The sequence below is a fragment of the Coloeus monedula genome (genome assembly GCF_965178545.1).
Source record: "Coloeus monedula genome assembly, contig: HAP1_SCAFFOLD_84, whole genome shotgun sequence".
Lineage (NCBI taxonomy): Eukaryota > Metazoa > Chordata > Aves > Passeriformes > Corvidae > Coloeus > Coloeus monedula.
In genome coordinates, this window is record NW_028120815.1 from 759444 (window position 1) to 783580 (window position 24137).

General features: G+C 52.2%; 1 protein-coding gene across 1 annotated transcript; it reads right to left on the reverse strand.

The window, feature by feature from the left end:
- Positions 1-6141: 6141 nt before the first annotated feature.
- On the reverse strand, positions 6142-23434 carry LOC309585635 (olfactory receptor 14J1-like; the record flags this gene model as incomplete). The annotated part of the gene is made up of 3 exons (XM_082303561.1): positions 6142-6162; positions 22480-23116; positions 23379-23434. The coding sequence occupies 3 exons, from the start codon at positions 23432-23434 to the stop codon at positions 6142-6144; spliced, it is 714 nt and encodes a 237-aa protein (XP_082159687.1).
- Positions 23435-24137: the final 703 nt, after the last annotated feature.

A 24137-nucleotide genomic window follows, 5' to 3' on the forward strand; every position in this document is an offset into this window, starting at 1 on the left:
CTGGAGAATTAAGAGATCCACCCCACCATCGACTCTTACCTAGCGGGCCCAACCCCAAGAATCAAAAGAAATAAAACCACAAGGCAGAAGACTACGCATGCTCTAAAAAGGCGGACCCAAGGAGTGGCCATGCAGATCAATTCCTGGAAAAGTTTTAATATGAATACAGAACAGACAGTAAAAATGGTATAAAAGAGACTCACCTCGGGCATCAGGTGTGCTCTTGGCAGAGCGCCAAGGCACCCGGCCGTTATCCCTTTGCTTTATTTTACGTGTCTCTTATTGTCTTTATATTAAACTCTTTAAATTCTAACAGGAGAGTGAACCTCGCTTTTCACAGCACCTGAATTCTTTGCTGGGCTGTGCTGAGAACTGCATGCAGACAAACGTCCAGGGCAGGGAGGCTCCAGGGAAAGTGCTCAGGACAGCCAAGGGCTGCACAGAGAGACACCGGAGTGGTGGGTCTGTGGGGAGAAATCACAGCTGCCTCCCTTGGGAATCTCCCCCAGGACCTGGACAGGCTGTGCTGTGTTCTGGGCACTGACCTGGAACCGAGGGATGTGGAAAAGGCGTCTGGTGTCAGGGACGTTGGGAAGGCTGGGCAGGCACTGGCATTTGTCCCTCAGGGATTCCATGAGGGTCCTGCCAAGATGAGCTCTGCTCCTCCTTGGAGCCCTTCATGGGCATAGAGGGCTGAGAGACCTTTCCAGGACAGGCTCAGGCCAAGGAGCCCTTGAGTCTCTCAGCCCTCCGTCGGTGCCTGCTGGAATTCAATCCCCCTCCCCATCCCGCAGCAGCCCCGCATTTCCCTCCTCCAGCCTTGCTCTCCAGCACAGCCACGGGGGCTCTTCGGGCTCTCGGCTTTTCCTGCAGCCACCGAGGCCAGCTGAGCTCTGCCTTCCCCACACTCAGCCCTGCCCAGCGCAGGCAATGCCCAGAAATTCCCTGTGTGTCCCTGGCCTTGCTGTCAGCCCCGGCAGCGGCTCCGTGGCCCCTCTGTGCCCCGCTGCCCCAGCCATGGTGCCCCAGCCCCTGTGCAGGCCCAGCCCAGGACAGGAGCGCTGCGGGTGGGAACGGCCCCTGGGCCCTGCTGCCCACAGCAGCCTTGGGGCTCTGCGCTGTTGAGCTTTGGACGGGGTACCCTTCCTTCCCGGACCAGGGTGAGAGAGCAGAGGAGGCTGCTGTTCTGCTGAGTTCTGTATTTCATAGTCTCACAGCTTTCTTGAAGGCAGAGTTCAAAGGGGGTTACATGATAAAGGCAAGCAGCAACAGCAACAACAGGCAAAACAGCTTCTTCTTCTTCTTCTGTATGCTCTATATGCTCTATACTCTATATGCTCTAGACTCTATATTTTTTCTTGCAGAAGTGTGGATTATATTTGTTAATTGACCAATAAGATTAACACACGATTCCAGTTTTCCTTTTCTTAACCGATCCTGGTCTAATTCTAACAGTCGTAAGCCTCACACCAGTGTTACACAGGTATTACACAGATTTGTGGATGCAGTTTCTATCAGCTCTTACTGTTTACGTGAACGCTCTATCTAAAAAATGTGAACAGTGTCATTCTATCAATTTTTTGTCTAAAGTAAAGAATTCTGTGAAAAGGTAACACTGCTGCAGTAAGAACTGTGTTTAAGGTCTCTGCTGCAGCTTTTCAATGTTTAAGGCACTTAGCATATATTTCTACTAAAGGTTAAAAAATCTGTATTTCTATTTCACTTTGGTGTGACTTCATGTATCTCAGCTTGTCCAAAGGTTTTAATTCAACCCCTGTGCTTTGGCTTCCCTCTGGGCCTGAGTCCAGAGGAGCTTTCACTTCAACAAAACAGAACACTTACAAGAAAAGTAAATGGAGTGGGAACTCATGAGAGATTGAATTTTCTCTGATTCAACTCCAGGATTGATGCCATAGACTTCTGAGTGGAAGAATAATTAATTCATTCTCCTTGAGACAATAAATCAAGAGAATAAATTAGACTTTTGTATCAGGTATGAGTGAATAGATTGCATCCAACACAAGTTTTTCCTGTAGGATTTTTATTTTATTTTTTATTTTCTCAGGAGATTGTATCAAGGCAGAAGAATTAAATTCAAGATATTTGTAGCAAAGAGATCTCTGCTGAACTGATTGTTCCAAATAAACATATCCCTTACCCCATATTTCCATGACCAGAAGTTTTTCTAATTTTGGACTCTAGTATATTGTACTGTATGTGTATTCAGAATACTTTGCAACAGTTAAATTTGCTTAAATTTCATTTCAGGCATTTACTTAATTTTAAGAATTTGCCTAATTTCAGCCATCTTTTAAAAAGTATTTTCACACTTTTATTTTTTTTGTCTGTTACCTTTTCAGTGAGGAGGATCATCATTTGGGTTTTCTCTTGGTACCTCACTAATGCACTCTGAGAGCCATGTTCTGTGTTATTAATGTAGTAGTGATCCGGGGTTCATGGATGGCTACTGCAGGAAACTTGATGGCCAGTAGTGAAAACAGCAAAAATAATGATGAGAGGAGCCACAGACGTTCTGTTGTCTGAGAACTGTGAACTGCCAAAATCAAAAGGTCAGTGCTCTTCTGGTTCAGAATGCCCTTCAGTTGGAGCTGGAACATACTTTGGGCTAAGAGCCTGAGCACAAGAGGCTGTAGCACCTATTTGGTTCAGCAGTTCCCTATTGCCCTACTCCATACTCCACTGCATTCCAGCATGTGATTTGCTGAGCTGTAGACTGTCCCTGAGTGGTGTGATTGCCTGGAATGCTTGAAAATTTGGCTTCACATTCCTCCGTTTCTTTTCAGCATTTTCTCTGTTGCCCTCGTTGCCTCACACCAGCCCCTGTTTTACTTCTAGATGGAGAACAAGGTTACAAACTACAACTTCTCTTCCTATGTCCTTAGAGGGGTTCTCACCTGTAATAATAAATGAAATAGGTTTCATTCCTTTTGATTCCTCCTGGTATGATGCAAAGAAAGGAAAGGTAGCTGGAACTATGGCTTTTTGGGGTGGCTGTTATACCAGAGCCCTGCATCTGTATTAGGGATATTTGTGTTGGCCAGACTGTCTCAGCAGAAAGAGGGAGGAGTGCAATATTAATGTCAGGAGCTCATCCCTGTCCGTGATTTATTAAAAGAAGCCTAGCTTCATGTCTTAGGCCCTGAATGAAATACCTGCAGTTTGGCTGCATGAGTTTGTATCTATGGATCCCACTTCTGTGCAATGTCTGAAGGCCAGGGAACTGCCTTTGTTACCTCTCCTACTGGCACTGCTACAGGAGAAGGAAAGAAATCCAACTAATTTTGAATCATCTAACATGTCCCTTTTGGATACAGAATTCACTGAGAGCCATAAATACAGTGTGTGGCTTTAATAAAGCACAAACGTGGATTTTAAACCACACCTGGCATTGATGTTGCTTGGACTGAATGTGTGCACAGCCCAATGTTTCTCCTCATTGTCCCTGTTATGAATTTCTGCCATTTTTCCTCTTCATTCCTGTCTGAACAAAAGCAGACTTTGTGCCACTGAGTTGAGAACGTTATAAATAAGGTATGGAATTCGTGCTATTATGTATAAAATTGGAGTGTAATCAGACCCTACAGAGACCGAGTTTCAAAATCCCTTCAGCAGCCTGGCTGAGAGAAAAATTTCACAACACTAAAAGAAGTTCTCTCACAATAAGTGAGGATTCCACCCAGGTGGGGTTAGATCTTATCACCGGGACATTTGCACCATAACGACTTGATTGCCACCTTCTGATATCTACATCTCATCTGATAAGGAATGGGACATCCCGGGAACTAAAAATAACTGTTCCAGGAAGAAGAGATGGCCCATTCATCAGCAGAAATGGCCCACTCATCACCCAGGATGGACAATTCCTGGGATCCAGGAAAGGCTTTGTGCAGCCCAACTCCGGGACAAGAAAACTTCATGAATATGCTAAAATGACGAGAAGAATAGAATTAATTCGGACTCTGCCCAAAAAATGTATAAGAAGGGACCAGCCAAAGCAGCATCCGTGAACTTGGGAGGTCTGGTGCGACAGAGATCAGATCTATGCGTGTTCACCCAGCTCCGACCCCGGGCTCGGAGCTGCTTTTCTCCATCGTGGCTTTTAAAACCGATATTTCGGTCACATAATAAATGTCATTTCTTTATAAATTTTGATTGGGCAATTTTGTTTATCTTAAGAACATCCTTCTCAGGCATCAGGAAACTGCCCCATCTCTTTGTTCACCATCTTGAGTGCTTTTCTCACTCAGAGAGGATGGTAACACCACAGAGATTCGTGTACTGACTCTGAGCAGCAAGCTTTGGCCCTGGTGAAGCTGAAGGACCATAAGGCAAGGCAGGAATTTGTTAAGAAGTTCTCACTAATCCCTGGATTTGAAGGAATGATGGAATAAATGGCAAACCTTTTGCTTCAGGCACTGGAGCAGATGATTTTTCTAACAAATAATATTGTTTTGAGTGTTACTGAGCTCATTCACCTTGTGAGGGATTTTTTCTTTAAAAAAACATTGATTTCTTTGTACCTTAACTGCACAGCTTTTGAACAGCTGGGTGCTTTTGTGTTCCTTCTCCTGTTTATGATGTCAGTGTGCTTTTTACTGCATATCCAAGAACAGCTTTTAATTTTTCTCATTTTTAGCTTCACTTCCTAGTTTTTACAGTTAAGTGCATTTTTTATGTTGTAGGTCACCTGTCACATTTCCCTCGGGCAGTATCTGTACACTGCAAGTGATTCAGCCTCTCTCTTTCTGTTTCATCTCATGCTAATGGCTGGGAGATGTTATCTGGGTTAGCCAGGCTAAGGAACATCCTGTTCTTGCTTGATCTTCTTGAGCTGAGAACCTTCTGGCTATCTCACTGCTCCTTGGAGTATTGTGTTGCTCTGGGTTCTGCAGATAGTTATCTGAGGTGTGAACTGGCCAGATGAGTTGCTGCCCTTTGTAAATGGCTCTGTTTAAATTTCTGTGCTATCTTGGACACCGCTTAAGGTGTTGGGTCCTTCTTGCTTCAGGTGCTGTAAAATGGGAAGATGAGAAATTCCTTCCCATCACTGATCAAAGTCCTGGCCAATCTCAGTATCAGGGGAGATCTGTAATGTGATGAATTTCCTTTGCTGCAGTGTCTGTGCCAGGCTTTTCTCCCTTGTGTTTGATCGTTTATAACATACACAGATACATGTTTTACTTAGGGAAAATCTGGGAGCATGGTGTGTTCATAGCTACTCGGTAACATATTTTCAGTATATATAACACGTGAATGGAAAAGGGGAAGTGCAGCACAATGAGTGTGTTTTGGGTATCTCCTGCAGATGTTGAATCTGTCCATAAGAAGAGATTTCTAAGAAAGTTTTATTAATGAACGTTGCATCATTGCTTTTTTTATGCTTGCAGCTGCTCAGAGGGAAGGAAAGTCCCACGTCTCTCTTACACTTGTTGAAACACAGCATGATTTGTTGGTGTATATAAATTTAAGCTAGCTATTTCTCATTTGACTTCATTTTGCTTTGTGCCAAGGTCCTCTGGAGTAACTGAAACAAAAGTAAAATGCCTGTTCTGATGGAATGATTGAATAAAATGTAAAAGGTTAGCAACAGTCAAATTAGATCCCCTTGCTGCTCATTGCCAGGAAGAGCTGGTTCATTAAACCAAAGCAGGATGGAAGTGATGAGCAATGTGCTTGCTTAAAGGATTCCTCTCTTGAGAGGGTGATGGTGTCACCTGGATCCTTGAGATCATCATCTGCTGCTTGCTGACTGCCTCTGAGGAACAAGCCTCAATGTCATCTTACCTGTCTGTGACCCATCGGCCTCGGGAAACAGCTGCATTCTCTCATGCTGCACTGGTTTGGAAAGGAAGAGGCAGGAAAATTGTGACTTTCACCTGTGTGAGTGCTTTGGTGGGAACAAGATTGTGTCTTTCTATGTAAGAAAGTGTGTGTGTGTCTCTCTTAAAAAGCCTGGTGCTTGTTATCTTTGCTAAGCAATTGCAAAGAACCAATAAAATAGACAGTGTTGTGGTGGATATTAACTTTTAATGAGCTTACAGAATAGAGCCTCTCATAATCGGAATTCCTTAGCTCTACAGAGATAATGAAAATAAGAATGCAGTGAAGTTGCTATATACGCTAGGAGATGATTTCCAAACACTGAAACCCAAAGGATTTAAAATTTATTCTGCTAAGAAATTGCTTGGGACATGCAACTCTTGGACAGGAACTATATTTCATGCTAAGTAGACATCATCTGGTTATGTTGAAATGTAAAGACTCAATTGGGGTCTTGCAGAAAGCAGTGGTAGAAGTACTGTTGGCTTTGCTAAACGCAGACCTGGGGCAGTGGGAACTATCCTGGTGCTGGCAGACAACAAGGTCTGCATGGAGGCGGCGGTGGGGGAAATCACGGGTAGGGCTTGGCCCCAGTATTTTCAGAACTATAAAGGACTTGGAATGGCCTGGGAAATTCTGTTCCGGGTAGAGCTGATGATGGGATGGGTCAGCATTTAGGAAATGCTGATTAAATGAAGGGCACGCAGGGAGTTGAAGACATTGTGTTAAGGTGAGGAACAAGACCGGGACACCGCGCTGGGGCCCCGCGCACTTTTCCAGCCCGGCCGCCCCCACGGGCCGGGCCCCGCGGCTCCCGCTGCCGCCCCCCAGCACGGGGCTGTGTCCCAGACCCCACGGTCCAGCCCGAGGGTTGGGGGCGGCAGCGGAGCTGCTGGACGGAGCTTCCAGCCCCGCCAGCCGCAGCTCCGATCCCTTGGGCCGTGACGCTGGGGACGGGTGTCCGTCGGCGCTCGGGTCTGTCAGCTTTTGCAATGCAGAGGGAGAAACTGAGTCCCAAGGGGTGTCGCTTTCCATCAATCGCTATTTCTCCTCTCTTTTCCATGACGGATTTCACAGCGCTTCCTTTCGCCCCAGAGATTTGGAAAACAAAATTCCCGGCTGCCCCGGATCCCTGCAGCTCTCCACAGCTCCAGCCTCGTCCCTCCTCTCCGTTTCCTTCTCTCCAGTCTCTCCCGCCTGGCCCTGCCGGCTCGGAGGAAGGAGATTCCCCCGGCACCCCCTGCCTCCTCCTCCTGTCCCGTGGGGCGCAGTTGGTGCTTCTGGAGCCGCCTGCCCGCGCAGCCGGACCCGCCCTGCGGCCGCTCAGCGCTGCAGCCGAGGGAATGAATTGCAGGCACCGCTGCGCTGGGCTGGCCCTGGCCGGGTGCCCGGGGCCACCAAAGCCGCTCTGGCACTCTGCTCACAGCTGCAGCACACAGAGCACTGAAGGAAAGGCTCGTGGGCTGGGATCGGGGCAGGGAGAGCTCACTCACTGCTCACTGCCAGGGCCACAACAGACCCAAGCTGGGGAAATTAATGGAATTTATTTCCAAACCAATCACACCAGGACAAGGAGAACTAAAACAAATCCTAAAGAAACACCTTCCCCACCCCTCCCTCCTTCCCGGGCTCCCAGTCTCCGCCCGCAGTCCCTCCTCTGCCCTCCCTGCACGGCAATCGTGTCACCAGCCATGAACTTGGCTTTTGCCTCATCCCGGGATCTCTTCCCGGACAGGAAGAACTTTCCCCAGCACAGATTCAGGCTGTGGCAGCCTTTGAGGCTCAGGGTGTTTCTCCTGCAGCTCCTTGCAGGTCTCCTCTCCCCGTGCCGGCTCTCCTGCGCCACAGAACTCTGCCGGCTGCAGCTTTGCAAACGTCAGGTCCAGGTCTGGATGTTCCTGCACGATTTGCTCGAGGTCCTTGGGGGCACTTGGGAGGTCACACCCCAAAGGGGGAGACCCAGGCCAGGGACAGGGACAGACAACCGGAATTCCTGGAGAACAGATGGGCTCAGGTGGACACCTTCTGCCAGCACAACTACGAGACTGTGGCCCCAATCTGCCTGGCTTCGCTGCCCCACAACATTCAGATCCTCCCAAATATTCCTCTGAACCCCAAATTCACCCCCAAATTCCGGTAAAATGGTGCCGCTTTAGACCTCTTTGTTTAATTTCTTTATTTTTACCCCAATTTTGGTTGTTTCAGTAGGATTAACACAGAAGTTACTTAGGCTGCAGAAGATCTCCAAGATCATCCAGGGTTGCTTGATACCACCAGAGAAAACAATTGGACAGAGCAGATGAAAATTTAGGGTGTAAAGGTCAAAAATCAGCTCTTCCCAATGGATCTCCAATGTTGATCTGAGTCCCGATGGATGTTCCTGCCCCTGCGTTCACCCAGGTGCCTAAGGGGATCCAGGAGAACGTGGAGAGCACCAGCCAGGGCTCTTCCCAACCTGGATCACAGGGAATGTGGGTCACCAGGGCTCTGCCAAACGTGGCTCCTCTGATGGGAGATGAAGTTGGAGCAGAGGACAAAGCTCTTCCCGCAGTCGGGGCACTCGCAGGGCTTCCCTTAGTGGTGCCTCTGTTGGTATTTGGTCAAGGTAGAGCTCTGTGAGAAGCTCTTCCCACACTGGGGACACTCGTAGGGCCTCTCCCCTGTGTGGATGCGCCGGTGCCTGACGAGGTGGGAGTTTTGCTTGAAGCCCTCCCTGCAGTCGGGGCAGCGGAAGGGCCTCGCATCCGTGTGAATCCGCTGGTGCCGGAGGAGATTGGAGCTGGTGTGAAACCTCTTCCCACACTCCCCACACTCGTAGGGCCTCTCCCCAGTGTGGATCATCTGGTGGACAATCAGGTGGGAGCTCCACCTGAAGCTCTTCCCACATTCCCCACACTTGTGGGGCTTCTCCCCATCGTGAAGCTGCTCATGAACCACCAGCTCTGACCTCTGGCTGCATCTCCGGCCGCCTTCCCGGCACAGGGTGGGTCTTTCCTCCTCAGAGCACCCTGGGCTGCGTTTGCAGCCCCTCCTCCTGCGGGATCTCCGGGGCTTTTCCTCCCCGTTGGATTCCTGCGCTGCGGAGCCGCTCAAAACGGCCTCTTCCACCAGGTTCTGCCGCGGGGATTTGTCCTCCCTGGGCTCCGTGCTCAGCTCCTTGTCTGGGGAGGAAGGACAAGGAGAGGATGGGATTTGCCTCCGGGCCACAGGGAAGGGCAAGGAGATCCCCCCAGTCCGTCCCCGGCAGGACGGCGTCGGCAGCGGGGTTGTCCTGCAGCCGGGGGCGATGCTGGGCTGGGAGATGGAGCAGGAGAGAGGGGAAAGGGGCACTGACTTCCTCCTCACCTGCCTGGGGCTCCCGGGGCATCTTCCTCTTCCTCACAGCCTCCTCCTCCATCTGGCCAAGGGCTGGGAATGGGAAATCCTGGTTTGGGGAAAACAAGGGATGAGCACATTGAGTTTAAGGTCCCTCTGCCCAAGTCCATCTCTAGAAGTCACTGGGCACTGTGTGTCCATAAAAATCTGCTCTGAAAAAGCCTCTCAGGAGTTCCCTGTCTCTGGTCTCTCCCCTTTGGTGTTTGGGGGTTCCCCCCTGTCCCAGCTGCTGGGGTCCCTCTTTTATTGGGGTCCCCCTCTCTCCTTGGTCTCCACCCTCCCCAGGCTGCTGGGAGTCCAGGAATCCAAAAGCTCCCCGCTTTGGTCTCCCCACTTAGGGATGCTGGGGGTTATGGGATCCCCAGGTCCCTTCTCCCCTTATTCTCTGCTTCGGGGTGCAGGGGGTCCAAGGAGTCCCCCCTGCCCCTCTCCAGGCTGTTGAGGGTCCCGCGAATGGCGGCGCTCCCCCCTCTCTGGGCTCCCCACTTTGGGGCCCTGGGGGTCACAGGGGTTCGCTCCTCCAGACTGCCGGGGCTCCCCTGCTCCCGGTACTGCCCCTCTCTGCTCGTCCCACTCTGGGGCTCCCGAGGTTCCCCCTCCGGCTCTCCCAAGGGGTCCCGCAGCCCCCTGGCTCCGGGCTGGAGGTGGCCGTGCCTGACCCACCAGCATGGGGTGGACCTGACATCCCACCACCCCCCACTGAGGCTCTGCCAGCAGCCAGCACAGGGACCCCCCAAAAACACCGCCTGGGGACCCCCCAGTATCCCCTCAAGGGGCACCTACAGCTCAGCTCTGGACTCCTGCAAGATCCAAACATCCCCCCCACAAACACTGGCCCAGGGACTCCCCAGGATATTTGGGCCAAGCTCCCCCTCCCCATCACCTGTGGGATGGGGGGGTCGATGCTCCTTGGGGTGAGGGGCCTGCAAATTCTGGGACCGCTGGACCCACGAGCTCCCTCCTCTTCCTCCATCTTCTTCTCGTCTACCTTCATCCGTCCTCCTCCTTCTCCCTAATCCCACCTCCTGCTCCTCCTCTCTCCATCCTTTCTCCTGCTTCTTCTTCCCCCGTTCTTCTCTTCCATCCCTCCTCCCCTGTTCCCCAAGCCCCTCACATCCCACGGGAGGAATGGGAATGGAGCCAGGACAGGTCGGGATGGGCAGTGCAGGGCTCTGGGCTGCTCCCACGCCCTGGGGTAACCTGGCCAAGGGAAAAGATGCAAAATTGGTGGGTGGAGATAAAAACTTGGTGTTGTGGTCACCCTGGGTGGGGACTTCCACCCCTCTGGTCTCATGTCAGGATGGAGAGGGGAGCGGGGAATGCAGAGACTGATGGGAGATCCCAAGGGATTTTAGGGGCAGGACGAGGGCTGCTGTGAGTTCTTGTTGGGAGAGGTCAGCCCGGAGACCCCAGAGTGTTCCCAGGGCCCTGGGATGGAGAGTTGTCACCACCTTCTGCTTCAGGTGGTGGTTCTGGAGGGACCTGGGCTCCTTGGGGCTCTTCCTGCAGCCGAGAACTTGTAGGGAACCTCCTCCAGGTGGCTCCTCCAGGTGTTCCAGGGGCTTGGGGCTCACGGTGAAGCCCTTCCCAGAGTCTGGGCATCCATAGGGGCTCCCCAGTGTGGATCCCCTGGTGTCTGGGGAGGCTGGAGCTCCTATGAAAGCTTTTCCTGCCCTCCTGGCCCCTGTAGGGTCTCTCTCCTCTGAGATGGCACCTCTGGGCAAAGCTTCGGCAGACACAGGACTTCTCCCCCACTTGGATCCTGTGCTGGGAGATCAGCTCCGTGCTCCGGCCAAAGCTCTTCCCACAGGAGATCAGTCCCCTGCAATGATGGCAACTTTGGACTTCTCCAGAACCCCTCCCACTCCTCTGGAGGTCCCACCCCCCATCTTTCCCCTCCTCCACCCTTTTCCCATCATCCCCCAATCCTCATCCACCAACGGACCCCACGAAGGGGAAGGGTCCCACTCCCTTTTTCCTCCCTCTCTCCAATATCCCCCTCTCCTTTCTCATCTTCCCCCAAAGCCTCCGTGTCCCACGTACCTGGTTTGGGGCTCTCAGTTCCCTCTCCCACTCAGTCTGGGGAGTCCGATCCCCTTTTCACTGCTCTTCCCCTCTTTAAAACGGGTCTCCCTTCCCCCCCCCCGCCCCTCACCCCAGAGCTCCTCGCCCGCGGCCGGGGGGCTCCCAGCACCACCAGTGCCACCAGTGCGGCCCCAGCTGCCCCCACACGCCCCATGCCCAGCGCCGGGCGCTGCCCACAGCCCCAAAGCAGCCGCGCTGTGCCCTGGGGGGTCCCCAGAGCGGCCCCGCCCCGCACGGCACTGGGAGCACCAGTCCGGACCAGTGCGGAGCGCGGGCGGGCGGCATCAGCCGTGCCCGGGCAGGGCCGGGCCCCGCGGGGCTCCCGCCCGCACTCGGCCCCCGCCGGGACAGCGCGGGGGGGCCCGGCCTGGCCGCCCCCACCTCCCCCTCCCCAAATTCCGCTCCGGGGGGCGCTGGCGGCGGGGGGGGCTCAGCTGGGGCCAGAGCTGCCGGAGCCACGTGTCCCCCGCTGCCGGCACCACCCCCCCAGGATTAGGGGTGCCCCAAAACTCCCTCCGAGCTGCCGGATACCCCGCACGCCCCTCAGGAGTGGGGTCCCCCCGGCCTCATCATCCCCAACCTTCGGCTGCCTCAGCCCAGGCCCCATCCCGCCCATCCCCCTCCGCCACACTTCATCCCACCCCCCAATCCACATCCCACCCTTCCCGGGCCCCATCCCGCCCCATCCCATTTCTCCCGGCAGCCGCCACCGGGACCCCAAAAACCCCGCGTGCCGGGGGCTCCCCAATATCCCCCAAGGGGCATTTGCGACTCACATTTGGAGCCCTGTAAGATCCAAACATCCGCCTCACCCCCCGCCCCACCAAACCCCCTTCCCCCAGGAACCAACAAAGATATTTGGGGCTCGGTGCTGGAGTCCTCCAAGCTCCAAAAATCCCCTCTCCCAAAAATAACCCCAGTGACTCCCCAAGATATTTGGGGCGAGCTGTCCCTACCCGGTCACCTGCGGGATGGGGGGAGCCGAGAGCTGCGGACACAGAGAGCGATGGATGCACGTGGAGGCTCCTCTTCCTGCCTCCTCTGTCCTGCCTCTTCCTCCCGCTCCTCCCCTTTTATCTCTCCTCTTCCTCCCGCCCCTCCCCTTTTATCTCTCCTCTTCCTCCCGCTCCTCCCCTTTTATCTCTCCTCTTCCTCCCGCCCCTCCCCTTTTATCTCTCCTCTTCCTCCCGCTCCTGCTCCTCCATCCGCCCTCCCCCCTCGCTCTTCCTCGTCCTCTCCTACCCCTCCTCCCGTTGTTTGTGGCTCCCATCCCGGCTTTGTCTGGCATCAGCCCTGGGGCCGTCCCGTGCTCAGCAGCAGCAGCAGCAGCAGCAGCAGCATCCTGTGCTCTGGCAGCACTCGCTGCTCCTTAGGGAAGGCTTTGGCATTTCTGCCGGGCACAGACACTGAAGCTCACCCCGACCTGCCCCGCTCCCATTGCTGTCCCCTGAGCGCTGGGCAGCTGCTGTGCCAGGGCAGCCAGAGACACAAAGGAAGCCAAGTCCAGCCCAGCTGCCCGGGCTGATGCAGACGAGCCCCAGGGCCGAGGTCCTGCAGAGCCCCACGGAGCCCTGGGCTCCTCGCTGGGAACGGGCTGTGCTGCGGCTGCCACAGCGGCCACAGCGAGTCCTGGGGCTCCCCCGGCGCCGCTGCAGCAGCACCCAGGTTCCACCTCCTGTGCCAGGCCCTGGCCAGGGGCCATCAGATCCATGGGCTCCGTGCCGAGGGGGAGCACAACAACAGTGGATCGGATGCAGCCCCCAAGGACCTCGAGCAAATCGTGCAGGAACATCCAGACCTGGACCTGACGTTTGCAAAGCTGCAGCCGGCAGAGTTCTGTGGCGCAGGAGAGCCGGCACGGGGAGAGGAGACCTGCAAGGAGCTGCAGGAGAAACACCCTGAGCCTCAAAGGCTGCCACAGCCTGAATCTGTGCTGGGGAAAGTTCTTCCTGTCCGGGAAGAGATCCCGGGATGAGGCAAAAGCCAAGTTCATGGCTGGTGACACGATTGCCGTGCAGGGAGGGCAGAGGAGGGACTGCGGGCGGAGACTGGGAGCCCGGGAAGGAGGGAGGGGGGGGGAAGGTGTTTCTTTAGGATTTGTTTTAGTTCTCCTTGTCCTGGTGTGATTGGTTTGGAAATAAATTCCATTAATTTCCCCAGCTTGGGTCTGTTGTGGCCCTGGCAGTGAGCAATGAGTGTACTCTCCCTGCCCCGATCCCAGCCCACGAGCCTTTCCTTCTGTGCTCTGTGTGCTGCAGCTGTGAGCAGAGTGCCAGAGCGGCTTTGGTGGCCCCGGGCACCCGGCCAGGGCCAGCCCAGCGCAGCGGTGCCTGCAATTCATTCCCTCGGCTGCAGCGCTGAGCGGCCGCAGGGCGGGTCCGGCTGCGCGGGCAGGCGGCTCCAGAAGCACCAACTGCGCCCCACGGGACAGGAGGAGGAGGCAGGGGGTGCCGGGGGAATCTCCTTCCTCCGAGCCGGCAGGGCCAGGCGGGAGAGACTGGAGAGAAGGAAACGGAGAGGAGGGACGAGGCTGGAGCTGTGGAGAGCTGCAGGGATGCCGGGGCAGCCGGGAATTTTGTTTTCCAAATCTCTGGGGCGAAAGGAAGCGCTGTGAAATCCGTCATGGAAAAGAGAGGAGAAATAGCGATTGATGGAAAGCGACACCCCTTGGGACTCAGTTTCTCCCTCTGCATTGCAAAAGCTGACAGACCCCGAGTGCCGACGGACACCCGTCCCCGGCGTCACGGCCCAAGGGATCGGAGCTGCGGCTGGCGGGGCTGGAAGCTCCGTCCAGCAGCTCCGCTGCCGCCCCCAACCCTCGGGCTGGACCGTGGGGTCTGGGACACAGCCCCGTGCTGGGGGGCGGCAGCGGGAGCCGCGGGGCCCGGCCTGTGGGGGCGGCCGGGCTGGAAAAGTGCGCGGGGCCCCAGCGCGGTGTCCCGGTCTTGTTCCTCACCTTAACACAATGTCTTCAACTCCCTGCGTGCCCTTCATTTAATCAGCATTTCCTAAATGCTGACCCATCCCATCATCAGCTCTACCCAGAACAGAATTTCCCAGGCCATTCCAAGTCCTTTATAGTTCTGAAAATACTGGGGCCAAGCCCTACCCGTGATTTCCCCCACCCCCGCCTCCATGCAGACCTTGTTGTCTGCCAGCACCAGGATAGTTCCCACTGCCCCAGGTCTGCGTTTAGCAAAGCCAACAGTACTTCTACCACTGCTTTCTGCAAGACCCCAATTGAGTCTTTACATTTCAACATAACCAGATGATGTCTACTTAGCATGAAATGTAGTTCCTGTCCAAGAGTTGCATGTCCCAAGCAATTTCTTAGCAGAATAAATTTTAAATCCTTTGGGTTTCAGTGTTTGGAAATCATCTGCTAGCGTATATAGCAACTTCACTGCATTCTTATTTTCATTATCTCTGTAGAGCTAAGGAATTCCAATCATGAGAGGCTCTATTCTGTAAGCTCATTAAAAGTTAATATCCACCACAACACTGTCTATTTTATTGGTTCTTTGCAATTGCTTAGCAAAGATAACAAGCACCAGGCTTTTTAAGAGAGACACACACACACTTTCTTACATAGAAAGACACAATCTTGTTGCCACCAAAGCACTCACACAGGTGAAAGTCACAATTTTCCTGCCTCTTCCTTCCTTTCCAAACCAGTGCAGCATGAGAGAAAGCAGCTGTTTCCCGAGGCCGATGGGTCACAGACAGGTAAGATGACATTGAGGCTTGTTCCTCAGAGGCAGTCAGCAAGCAGCAGATGATGATCTCAAGGATCCAGGTGACACCATCACCCTCCCAAGGGAGGAATCCTTTAAGCAAGCACATTGCTCATCACTTCCATCCTGCTTTGGTTTAATGAACCAGCTCTTCCTGGCAATGAGCAGCAAGGGGATCTAATTTGACTGTTGCTAACCTTTTACATTTTATTCAATCATTCCATCAGAACAGGCATTTTACTTTTGTTTCAGTTACTCCAGAGGACCTTGGCACAAAGCAAAATGAAGTCAAATGAGAAATAGCTAGCTTAAATTTATATACACCAACAAATCATGCTGTGTTTCAACAAGTGTAAGAGAGACGTGGGACTTTCCTTCCCTCTGAGCAGCTGCAAGCATAAAAAAAGCAATGATGCAACGTTCATTAATAAAACTTTCTTAGAAATCTCTTCTTATGGACAGATTCAACATCTGCAGGAGATACCCAAAACACACTCATTGTGCTGCACTTCCCCTTTTCCATTCACGTGTTATATATACTGAAAATATGTTACCGAGTAGCTATGAACACACCATGCTCCCAGATTTTCCCTAAGTAAAACATGTATCTGTGTATGTTATAAACGATCAAATACAAGGGAGAAAAGCCTGGCACAGACACTGCAGCAAAGGAAATTCATCACATTACAGATCTCCCCTGATACTGAGATTGGCCAGGACTTTGATCAGTGATGGGAAGGAATTTCTCATCTTCCCATTTTACAGCACCTGAAGCAAGAAGGACCCAACACCTTAAGCGGTGTCCAAGATAGCACAGAAATTTAAACAGAGCCATTTACAAAGGGCAGCAACTCATCTGGCCAGTTCACACCTCAGATAACTATCTGCAGAACCCAGAGCAACATAATACTCCAAGGAGCAGTGAGATAGCCAGAAGGTTCTCAGCTCAAGAAAATCAGGCAAGAACAGGATGTTCCTTAGCCTGGCTAACCCAGATAACATCTCCCAGCCATTAGCATGAGATGAAACAGAAAGAGAGAGGCTGAATCACTTGCAGTGTACAGATACTGCCCGAGGGAAATGTGACAGGTGACCTACAACATAAAAAATGCACTTAACTGTAAGAACTAGGAAGTGAAGCTAAAAATGAGAAAAATTAAAAGCTGTTCTTGGATATGCAGTAAAAAGCACACTGACATCATAAACAGGAGAAGGAACACAAAAGCACCCAGCTGTTCAAAAGCTGTGCAGTTAAGGTACAAAGAAATCAATGTTTTTTTAAAGAAAAAATCCCTCACAAGGTGAATGAGCTCAGTAACGCTCAAACCAGTATTATTTGTTAGAAAAATCATCTGCTCCAGTGCCTGAAGCAAAAGGTTTGCCATTTATTCCATCATTCCTTCAAATCCAGGGATTAGTGAGAACTTCTTAACAAATTCCTGCCTTGCTTTATGGTCCTTCAGCTTCACCAGGGCCAAAGCTTGCTGCTCAGAGTCAGTACACGAATCCCTGTGGTGTTACCATCCTCTCTGAGTGAGAAAAGCACTCGAGATGGTGAACAAAGAGATGGGGCAGTTTCCTGATGCCTGAGAAGGATGTTCTTAAGATAAACAAAATTGCCCAATCAAAATTTATAAAGAAATGACATTTATTATGCTACCGAAATATCGGTTTTAAAAGCCACGATCGAGAAAAGCAGCTCCGAGCCCGGGGTCAGAGCTGGGTGAACACGCATAGATCTGATCTCTGTCGCACCAGACCTCCCAAGTTCACGGATGCTGCTTTGGTTGGTCCCTTCTTATACATTTTTTGGGCAGAGTCCGAATTAATTCTACTCTTCTCGTCATTTTAGCATATTCATGAAGTTTTCTTGTCCCGGAGTTGGGCTGCACAAAGCCTTTCCTGGATCCCAGGAATTGTCCATCCTGGGTGATGAGTGGGCCATTTCTGCTGATGAATGGGCCATCTCTGCTTCCTGGAACAGTTATTTTTAGTTCCCGGGATGTCCGATTCCTTATCAGATGAGATGTAGATATCAGAAGGTGGCAATCAAGTCGTTATGGTGCAAATGTCCCGGTGATAAGATCTAACCCCACCTGGGTGGAATCCTCACTTATTGTGAGAGAACTTCTTTTAGTGTTGTGAAATTTTTCTCTCAGCCGGGCTGGTGAAGGGATTTTGAAACTCGGTCTCTGTAGGGTCTGATTACACTCCAATTTTATACATAATAGCACAAATTACATACCTTATTTATAACTTTCTCAACTCAGTGGCACAAAGTCTGCTTTTGTTCAGACAGGAATGAAGAGGAAAAATGGCAGAAATTCATAATAGGGACGATGAGGAGAAACATTGGGCTGTGCACACATTCAGTCCAAGCAACATCAATGCCAGGTGTGGTTTAAAATTCACGTTTGTGCTTTATTAAAGCCACACACTGTATTTATGGCTCTCAGTGAATTCTGTATCCAAAAGGGACACGTTAGATGATTCAAAATTAGTTGGATTTCTTTCCTTCTCCTGTAGCAGTGCCAGTAGGAGAGGTAACAAAGGCAGTTCCCTGGCCTTCAGACATTGCACAGAAGTGGGATCCATAGATACAAACTCAGGCAGCCAAACTGCAGGTATTTCATTCAGGGCCTAAGACATGAAGCTAGGCTTCTTTTAATAAATCACGGACAGGGATGAGCTCCTGACATTAATATTGCACTCCTCCCTCTTTCTGCTGAGACAGTCTGGCCAACACAAATATCCCTAATACAGATGCAGGGCTCTGGTATAACAGCCACCCCAAAAAGCCATAGTTCCAGCTACCTTTCCTTTCTTTGCATCATACCAGGAGGAATCAAAAGGAATGAAACCTATTTCATTTATTATTACAGGTGAGAACCCCTCTAAGGACATAGGAAGAGAAGTTGTAGTTTGTAACCTTGTTCTCCATCTAGAAGTAAAACAGGGGCTGGTGTGAGGCAACGAGGGCAACAGAGAAAATGCTGAAAAGAAACGGAGGAATGTGAAGCCAAATTTTCAAGCATTCCAGGCAATCACACCACTCAGGGACAGTCTACAGCTCAGCAAATCACATGCTGGAATGCAGTGGAGTATGGAGTAGGGCAATAGGGAACTGCTGAACCAAATAGGTGCTACAGCCTCTTGTGCTCAGGCTCTTAGCCCAAAGTATGTTCCAGCTCCAACTGAAGGGCATTCTGAACCAGAAGAGCACTGACCTTTTGATTTTGGCAGTTCACAGTTCTCAGACAGCAGAACGTCTGTGGCTCCTCTCATCATTATTTTTGCTGTTTTCACTACTGGCCATCAAGTTTCCTGCAGTAGCCATCCATGAACCCCGGATCACTACTACATTAATAACACAGAACATGGCTCTCAGAGTGCATTAGTGAGGTACCAAGAGAAAACCCAAATGATGATCCTCCTCACTGAAAAGGTAACAGACAAAAAAAATAAAAGTGTGAAAATACTTTTTAAAAGATGGCTGAAATTAGGCAAATTCTTAAAATTAAGTAAATGCCTGAAATGAAATTTAAGCAAATTTAACTGTTGCAAAGTATTCTGAATACACATACAGTACAATATACTAGAGTCCAAAATTAGAAAAACTTCTGGTCATGGAAATATGGGGTAAGGGATATGTTTATTTGGAACAATCAGTTCAGCAGAGATCTCTTTGCTACAAATATCTTGAATTTAATTCTTCTGCCTTGATACAATCTCCTGAGAAAATAAAAAATAAAATAAAAATCCTACAGGAAAAACTTGTGTTGGATGCAATCTATTCACTCATACCTGATACAAAAGTCTAATTTATTCTCTTGATTTATTGTCTCAAGGAGAATGAATTAATTATTCTTCCACTCAGAAGTCTATGGCATCAATCCTGGAGTTGAATCAGAGAAAATTCAATCTCTCATGAGTTCCCACTCCATTTACTTTTCTTGTAAGTGTTCTGTTTTGTTGAAGTGAAAGCTCCTCTGGACTCAGGCCCAGAGGGAAGCCAAAGCACAGGGGTTGAATTAAAACCTTTGGACAAGCTGAGATACATGAAGTCACACCAAAGTGAAATAGAAATACAGATTTTTTAACCTTTAGTAGAAATATATGCTAAGTGCCTTAAACATTGAAAAGCTGCAGCAGAGACCTTAAACACAGTTCTTACTGCAGCAGTGTTACCTTTTCACAGAATTCTTTACTTTAGACAAAAAATTGATAGAATGACACTGTTCACATTTTTTAGATAGAGCGTTCATGTAAACAGTAAGAGCTGATAGAAACTGCATCCACAAATCTGTGTAATACCTGTGTAACACTGGTGTGAGGCTTACGACTGTTAGAATTAGACCAGGATCGGTTAAGAAAAGGAAAACTGGAATCGTGTGTTAATCTTATTGGTCAATTAACAAATATAATCCACACTTCTGCAAGAAAAAATATAGAGTCTAGAGCATATAGAGTATAGAGCATATAGAGCATACAGAAGAAGAAGAAGAAGCTGTTTTGCCTGTTGTTGCTGTTGCTGCTTGCCTTTATCATGTAACCCCCTTTGAACTCTGCCTTCAAGAAAGCTGTGAGACTATGAAATACAGAACTCAGCAGAACAGCAGCCTCCTCTGCTCTCTCACCCTGGTCCGGGAAGGAAGGGTACCCCGTCCAAAGCTCAACAGCGCAGAGCCCCAAGGCTGCTGTGGGCAGCAGGGCCCAGGGGCCGTTCCCACCCGCAGCGCTCCTGTCCTGGGCTGGGCCTGCACAGGGGCTGGGGCACCATGGCTGGGGCAGCGGGGCACAGAGGGGCCACGGAGCCGCTGCCGGGGCTGACAGCAAGGCCAGGGACACACAGGGAATTTCTGGGCATTGCCTGCGCTGGGCAGGGCTGAGTGTGGGGAAGGCAGAGCTCAGCTGGCCTCGGTGGCTGCAGGAAAAGCCGAGAGCCCGAAGAGCCCCCGTGGCTGTGCTGGAGAGCAAGGCTGGAGGAGGGAAATGCGGGGCTGCTGCGGGATGGGGAGGGGGATTGAATTCCAGCAGGCACCGACGGAGGGCTGAGAGACTCAAGGGCTCCTTGGCCTGAGCCTGTCCTGGAAAGGTCTCTCAGCCCTCTATGCCCATGAAGGGCTCCAAGGAGGAGCAGAGCTCATCTTGGCAGGACCCTCATGGAATCCCTGAGGGACAAATGCCAGTGCCTGCCCAGCCTTCCCAACGTCCCTGACACCAGACGCCTTTTCCACATCCCTCGGTTCCAGGTCAGTGCCCAGAACACAGCACAGCCTGTCCAGGTCCTGGGGGAGATTCCCAAGGGAGGCAGCTGTGATTTCTCCCCACAGACCCACCACTCCGGTGTCTCTCTGTGCAGCCCTTGGCTGTCCTGAGCACTTTCCCTGGAGCCTCCCTGCCCTGGACGTTTGTCTGCATGCAGTTCTCAGCACAGCCCAGCAAAGAATTCAGGTGCTGTGAAAAGCGAGGTTCACTCTCCTGTTAGAATTTAAAGAGTTTAATATAAAGACAATAAGAGACACGTAAAATAAAGCAAAGGGATAACGGCCGGGTGCCTTGGCGCTCTGCCAAGAGCACACCTGATGCCCGAGGTGAGTCTCTTTTATACCATTTTTACTGTCTGTTCTGTATTCATATTAAAACTTTTCCAGGAATTGATCTGCATGGCCACTCCTTGGGTCCGCCTTTTTAGAGCATGCGTAGTCTTCTGCCTTGTGGTTTTATTTCTTTTGATTCTTGGGGTTGGGCCCGCTAGGTAAGAGTCGATGGTGGGGTGGATCTCTTAATTCTCCAGACAGTCAGGGCTGATTGCAGCTTTGGGCCTCTTTGCCCCCCGGGCAGAGCGGTGATAGCAGCTCTCGGACCCTCCTGGCTGCCCGTTCTCCGGGCGGAGCAGCCTTTGGGCCCTTTTGTTCTCTGGACAAAGTGTTGATTAGCAGCTCCTTGGGCCTCATCCTCTGCTCCCTTGGAGGTTATCTTACTTGCTCACACTTGCTAACATTCTTGCTAAAACGAGAGAAAACTACATCCACACAGCAAAAAGCATTTCTAACATTATATAATATCTACTTTAATACTTTGCGAGAAGCCAATACTATAATATATGTTTATAACAGGTGCTTTCCCAGAGGACATTACTCTGGGAGTGAAGTGGCCTCAGGGCACAGTTTGTGCCCCTGGAATTGTGCCAGCCCCGAGTGCTGCTGATGGTGTTTGTGCTCACTCGGGTTCATCTCCCCACACCCACTCGATGCACTGCTGAAGGCTCCTCAGGACACAGCAAACATGGACTGCTGGCCTGGTCACTTGGTGTCCCTCTGTGCAGGGACAAACAACCTCCTGCAGGGGAGGGCAGAGGCCAGTGCTGGGATTGCTGGTGGCAGGGGCTGGTGTGGGACACTTGCCCTGGGCACCTTCCCAGGCTGTGCCCGGAACAAAGGCACAGCCCAGGCCCTGCTCTGCTGCTCCCTCAGGTCCATCCCAGGAGCTCTGGCAGTGCCAGGACACTGCTGCCTGCCCCCCCTGCACACTCCCCCCTGCCCCTGGGCACTGGGGTTTGCTTTGCCAGGGCATTCCTGGGGCACATTCCTGACAGCAGCTCTGGAGGAGAGCAAAGCCTTCCTGCCCTGCCCTCAGGAGATGCCCTTTGCTGATGGAGCTGCTGTGCTGGAGCCCGGCTGTGTCCCAGCAGTGCCCGTGGCCTGTCCCTGCCTGTGCTCACAGCACGGACACGCAGCAGGACAGTGACCGAGCTGCCCGAGCACTCCGGCCTTGCACCCTCAGAAGGGCTGGGAAAGGGAGTGTGGAGCTGGGAAGAGCAGAGGTGGGGAGAGGCTGGGCCATTGTCCCTGGCCGTGCTGCTGTGCTGGGAGTCTCTTCCCTCCAGCTCTGCCCACAGGCACTGCCCCTGCAGAGCCAGAGAAGGGCTGAGGAACAAACCTTGGACACAAAGGTCAGGACAGCCCCTTGTTTTGATTCAAATGCACAGGGAAAAAGCCTCCTGAAAGTCTTTGTGTTTCAAAAGAAAGGTAGATGTTCATGCAGAAATGCAAGGAGTAGTACTACAGTACTTTATAAAAAGCAGAATAACACCAGAAAAAGAATAAGAAAAAGCACCAATGAAAATATGGACAAAGAGGAAAAAGAGGCCAAGATTGTAAAGAGTTACATTCTGAAGGTTCTGGAGCAGAAAAGAGAGAGTTTATTGCTTCTGAGAAGCATCCTAGTCATCATTTTCCTCGCATGGCAGAAGGAAATAGAAAGATTTTAACTTGTGAAAAGTATCCAGTCCTCACTTTCCTCAGGGCATCCCTGAGCTCCTGGTTCCTCAGGCTGTAGATGAGGGGGTTCAGGGCTGGAGGCACCACCGAGTACAGAACTGACACTGCCACATCCAGGGATGGGAGGAGATGGAGGGGGGCTTCAGGTGGGCAAACATAACAGTGCTGAGGAACAGAGAGAGCACGGCCAGGTGAGGGAGGCACGTGGAAAAGGCTTTGTGCCGGCCCTGCTCAGACGGGATCCTCAGCACAGCCCTGAAGAACTGCACATAGGAGAAAACAATGAACACAAAACAGCCAAACACCAAACAGGCACTGACAGTGATGAGCCCAAGTTCCCTGAGGTGGCAGTGTGAGCAGGAGAGCTTGAGGATGTGTGGGATTTCACAGAAGAACTGGCCCAGGGCATTGCCCTGGCCCAGGGGCAGGGAAAATGTATTGGCCGTGTGCAGGAGAGCGTAGAGAAAGGCACTGGCCCAGGCAGCTGCTGCCATGTGGGCACAAGCTCTGCTGCCCAGGAGGGTCCCGTAGTGCAGGGCTTTGCAGATGGACACGTAGCGCTCGTAGCACATGATGGTGAGGAGGAAATCCTCTGCTGAGAGGAAGAACAGAAAGAAAAACACGTGAGCAGCACATGCTGAGTAGGAGATGTGGCTGGTGCCCCAGAGGGAATTGTGCATGGCCTTGGGGACAGTGGTGCAGATGGAGCCCAGGTCGGTGAGGGCCAGGCTGAGCAGGAAGAAGAACATGGGGCTGTGCAGGTGCTGGCCGCAGGCTCCGGCACTGATGATGAGGCCGCTGCCCAGGAGGGCAGCCAGGGAGATGCCCAGGAAGAGGCAGAAGTGCAGGAGCTGCAGCTGCCGCGTGTCTGCCAATGCCAGCAGGAGGAAGGGGCTGATGGAGCTGCTGTTGCACATTTTGAGCCTCTGGCCATGGAGTGCTGTTGAAGGACGAGACAGTGAGGAGTCAGGGGAGACTTTGCTGAGCAATGTCCAAGCCCTTTCTCCTGGCCCTGCCCCCCAGTTTTCCTTTTCTCAGAGCCCTTCCCTCAGCCCCGTGCCTGGAGCTCTGCTGGGATCTGGCCCCGTTGCTGAGACGAGCAGGGGCTGTGCCCATGGACAGCGAGGAGTCAGCTCTGCTCTGCTTCAGCGGGGACATGGGAATGGGGACAGGGGCCAGTCCGGGGGCTGGACTCCATCAGCCCAAAGTGCTCCTGAGGCAGAGGAGCTGGGCAGCATCTCCTGTGCCAGGGCTAAGGAACGGTGACGGCCAAAGGCACTTTGAGAGGGTTTCCTGCCGTGCCCAGGGAGAGCAGAGAGCTGTGCAAGGCAAGAGCATTGGCTGTAACTCAGAGAAGGGTGAGGGGAGCTGCTCTGTCGCTCCATCTGTCCCCAGCTGCCCCTCCTGAGATCGAGGGCAGTCACTGTGTTCCCCTGAAAATCAGCCTGGCACAGCTGAGAGCAGAGGGACCCACAGCAGAGCAAAGTGGCTCAGCCTTTCTCAGAGTCTCAGCCCCACTGCTGGCCAAGGACACTCCCGGCCCCAGTGTCCCCTGGAAGGCAGCTCACAGCTGGGATGGCATCCCGAGGGCACAGCGAGGGTCCTGTCCATGGCCCTGCTGGAGGAGAGCCGGCTCATTGCCAGCCTCCCAGCCCGGCGTGCCCAGAGCTCCCGGGGCACAGGGAGCTGGGACACCCCATTGCTGTGCTCAGCCTGCACAGGAGGAGCCCCAGGGCTGGGCCTGAGCCTGCAGCTGGAGCTGCCATTCCCAGAGAGCCCCTGAGCAGCGCCAGGAGCAGCTGAGCAGGGCAAGGAGAGA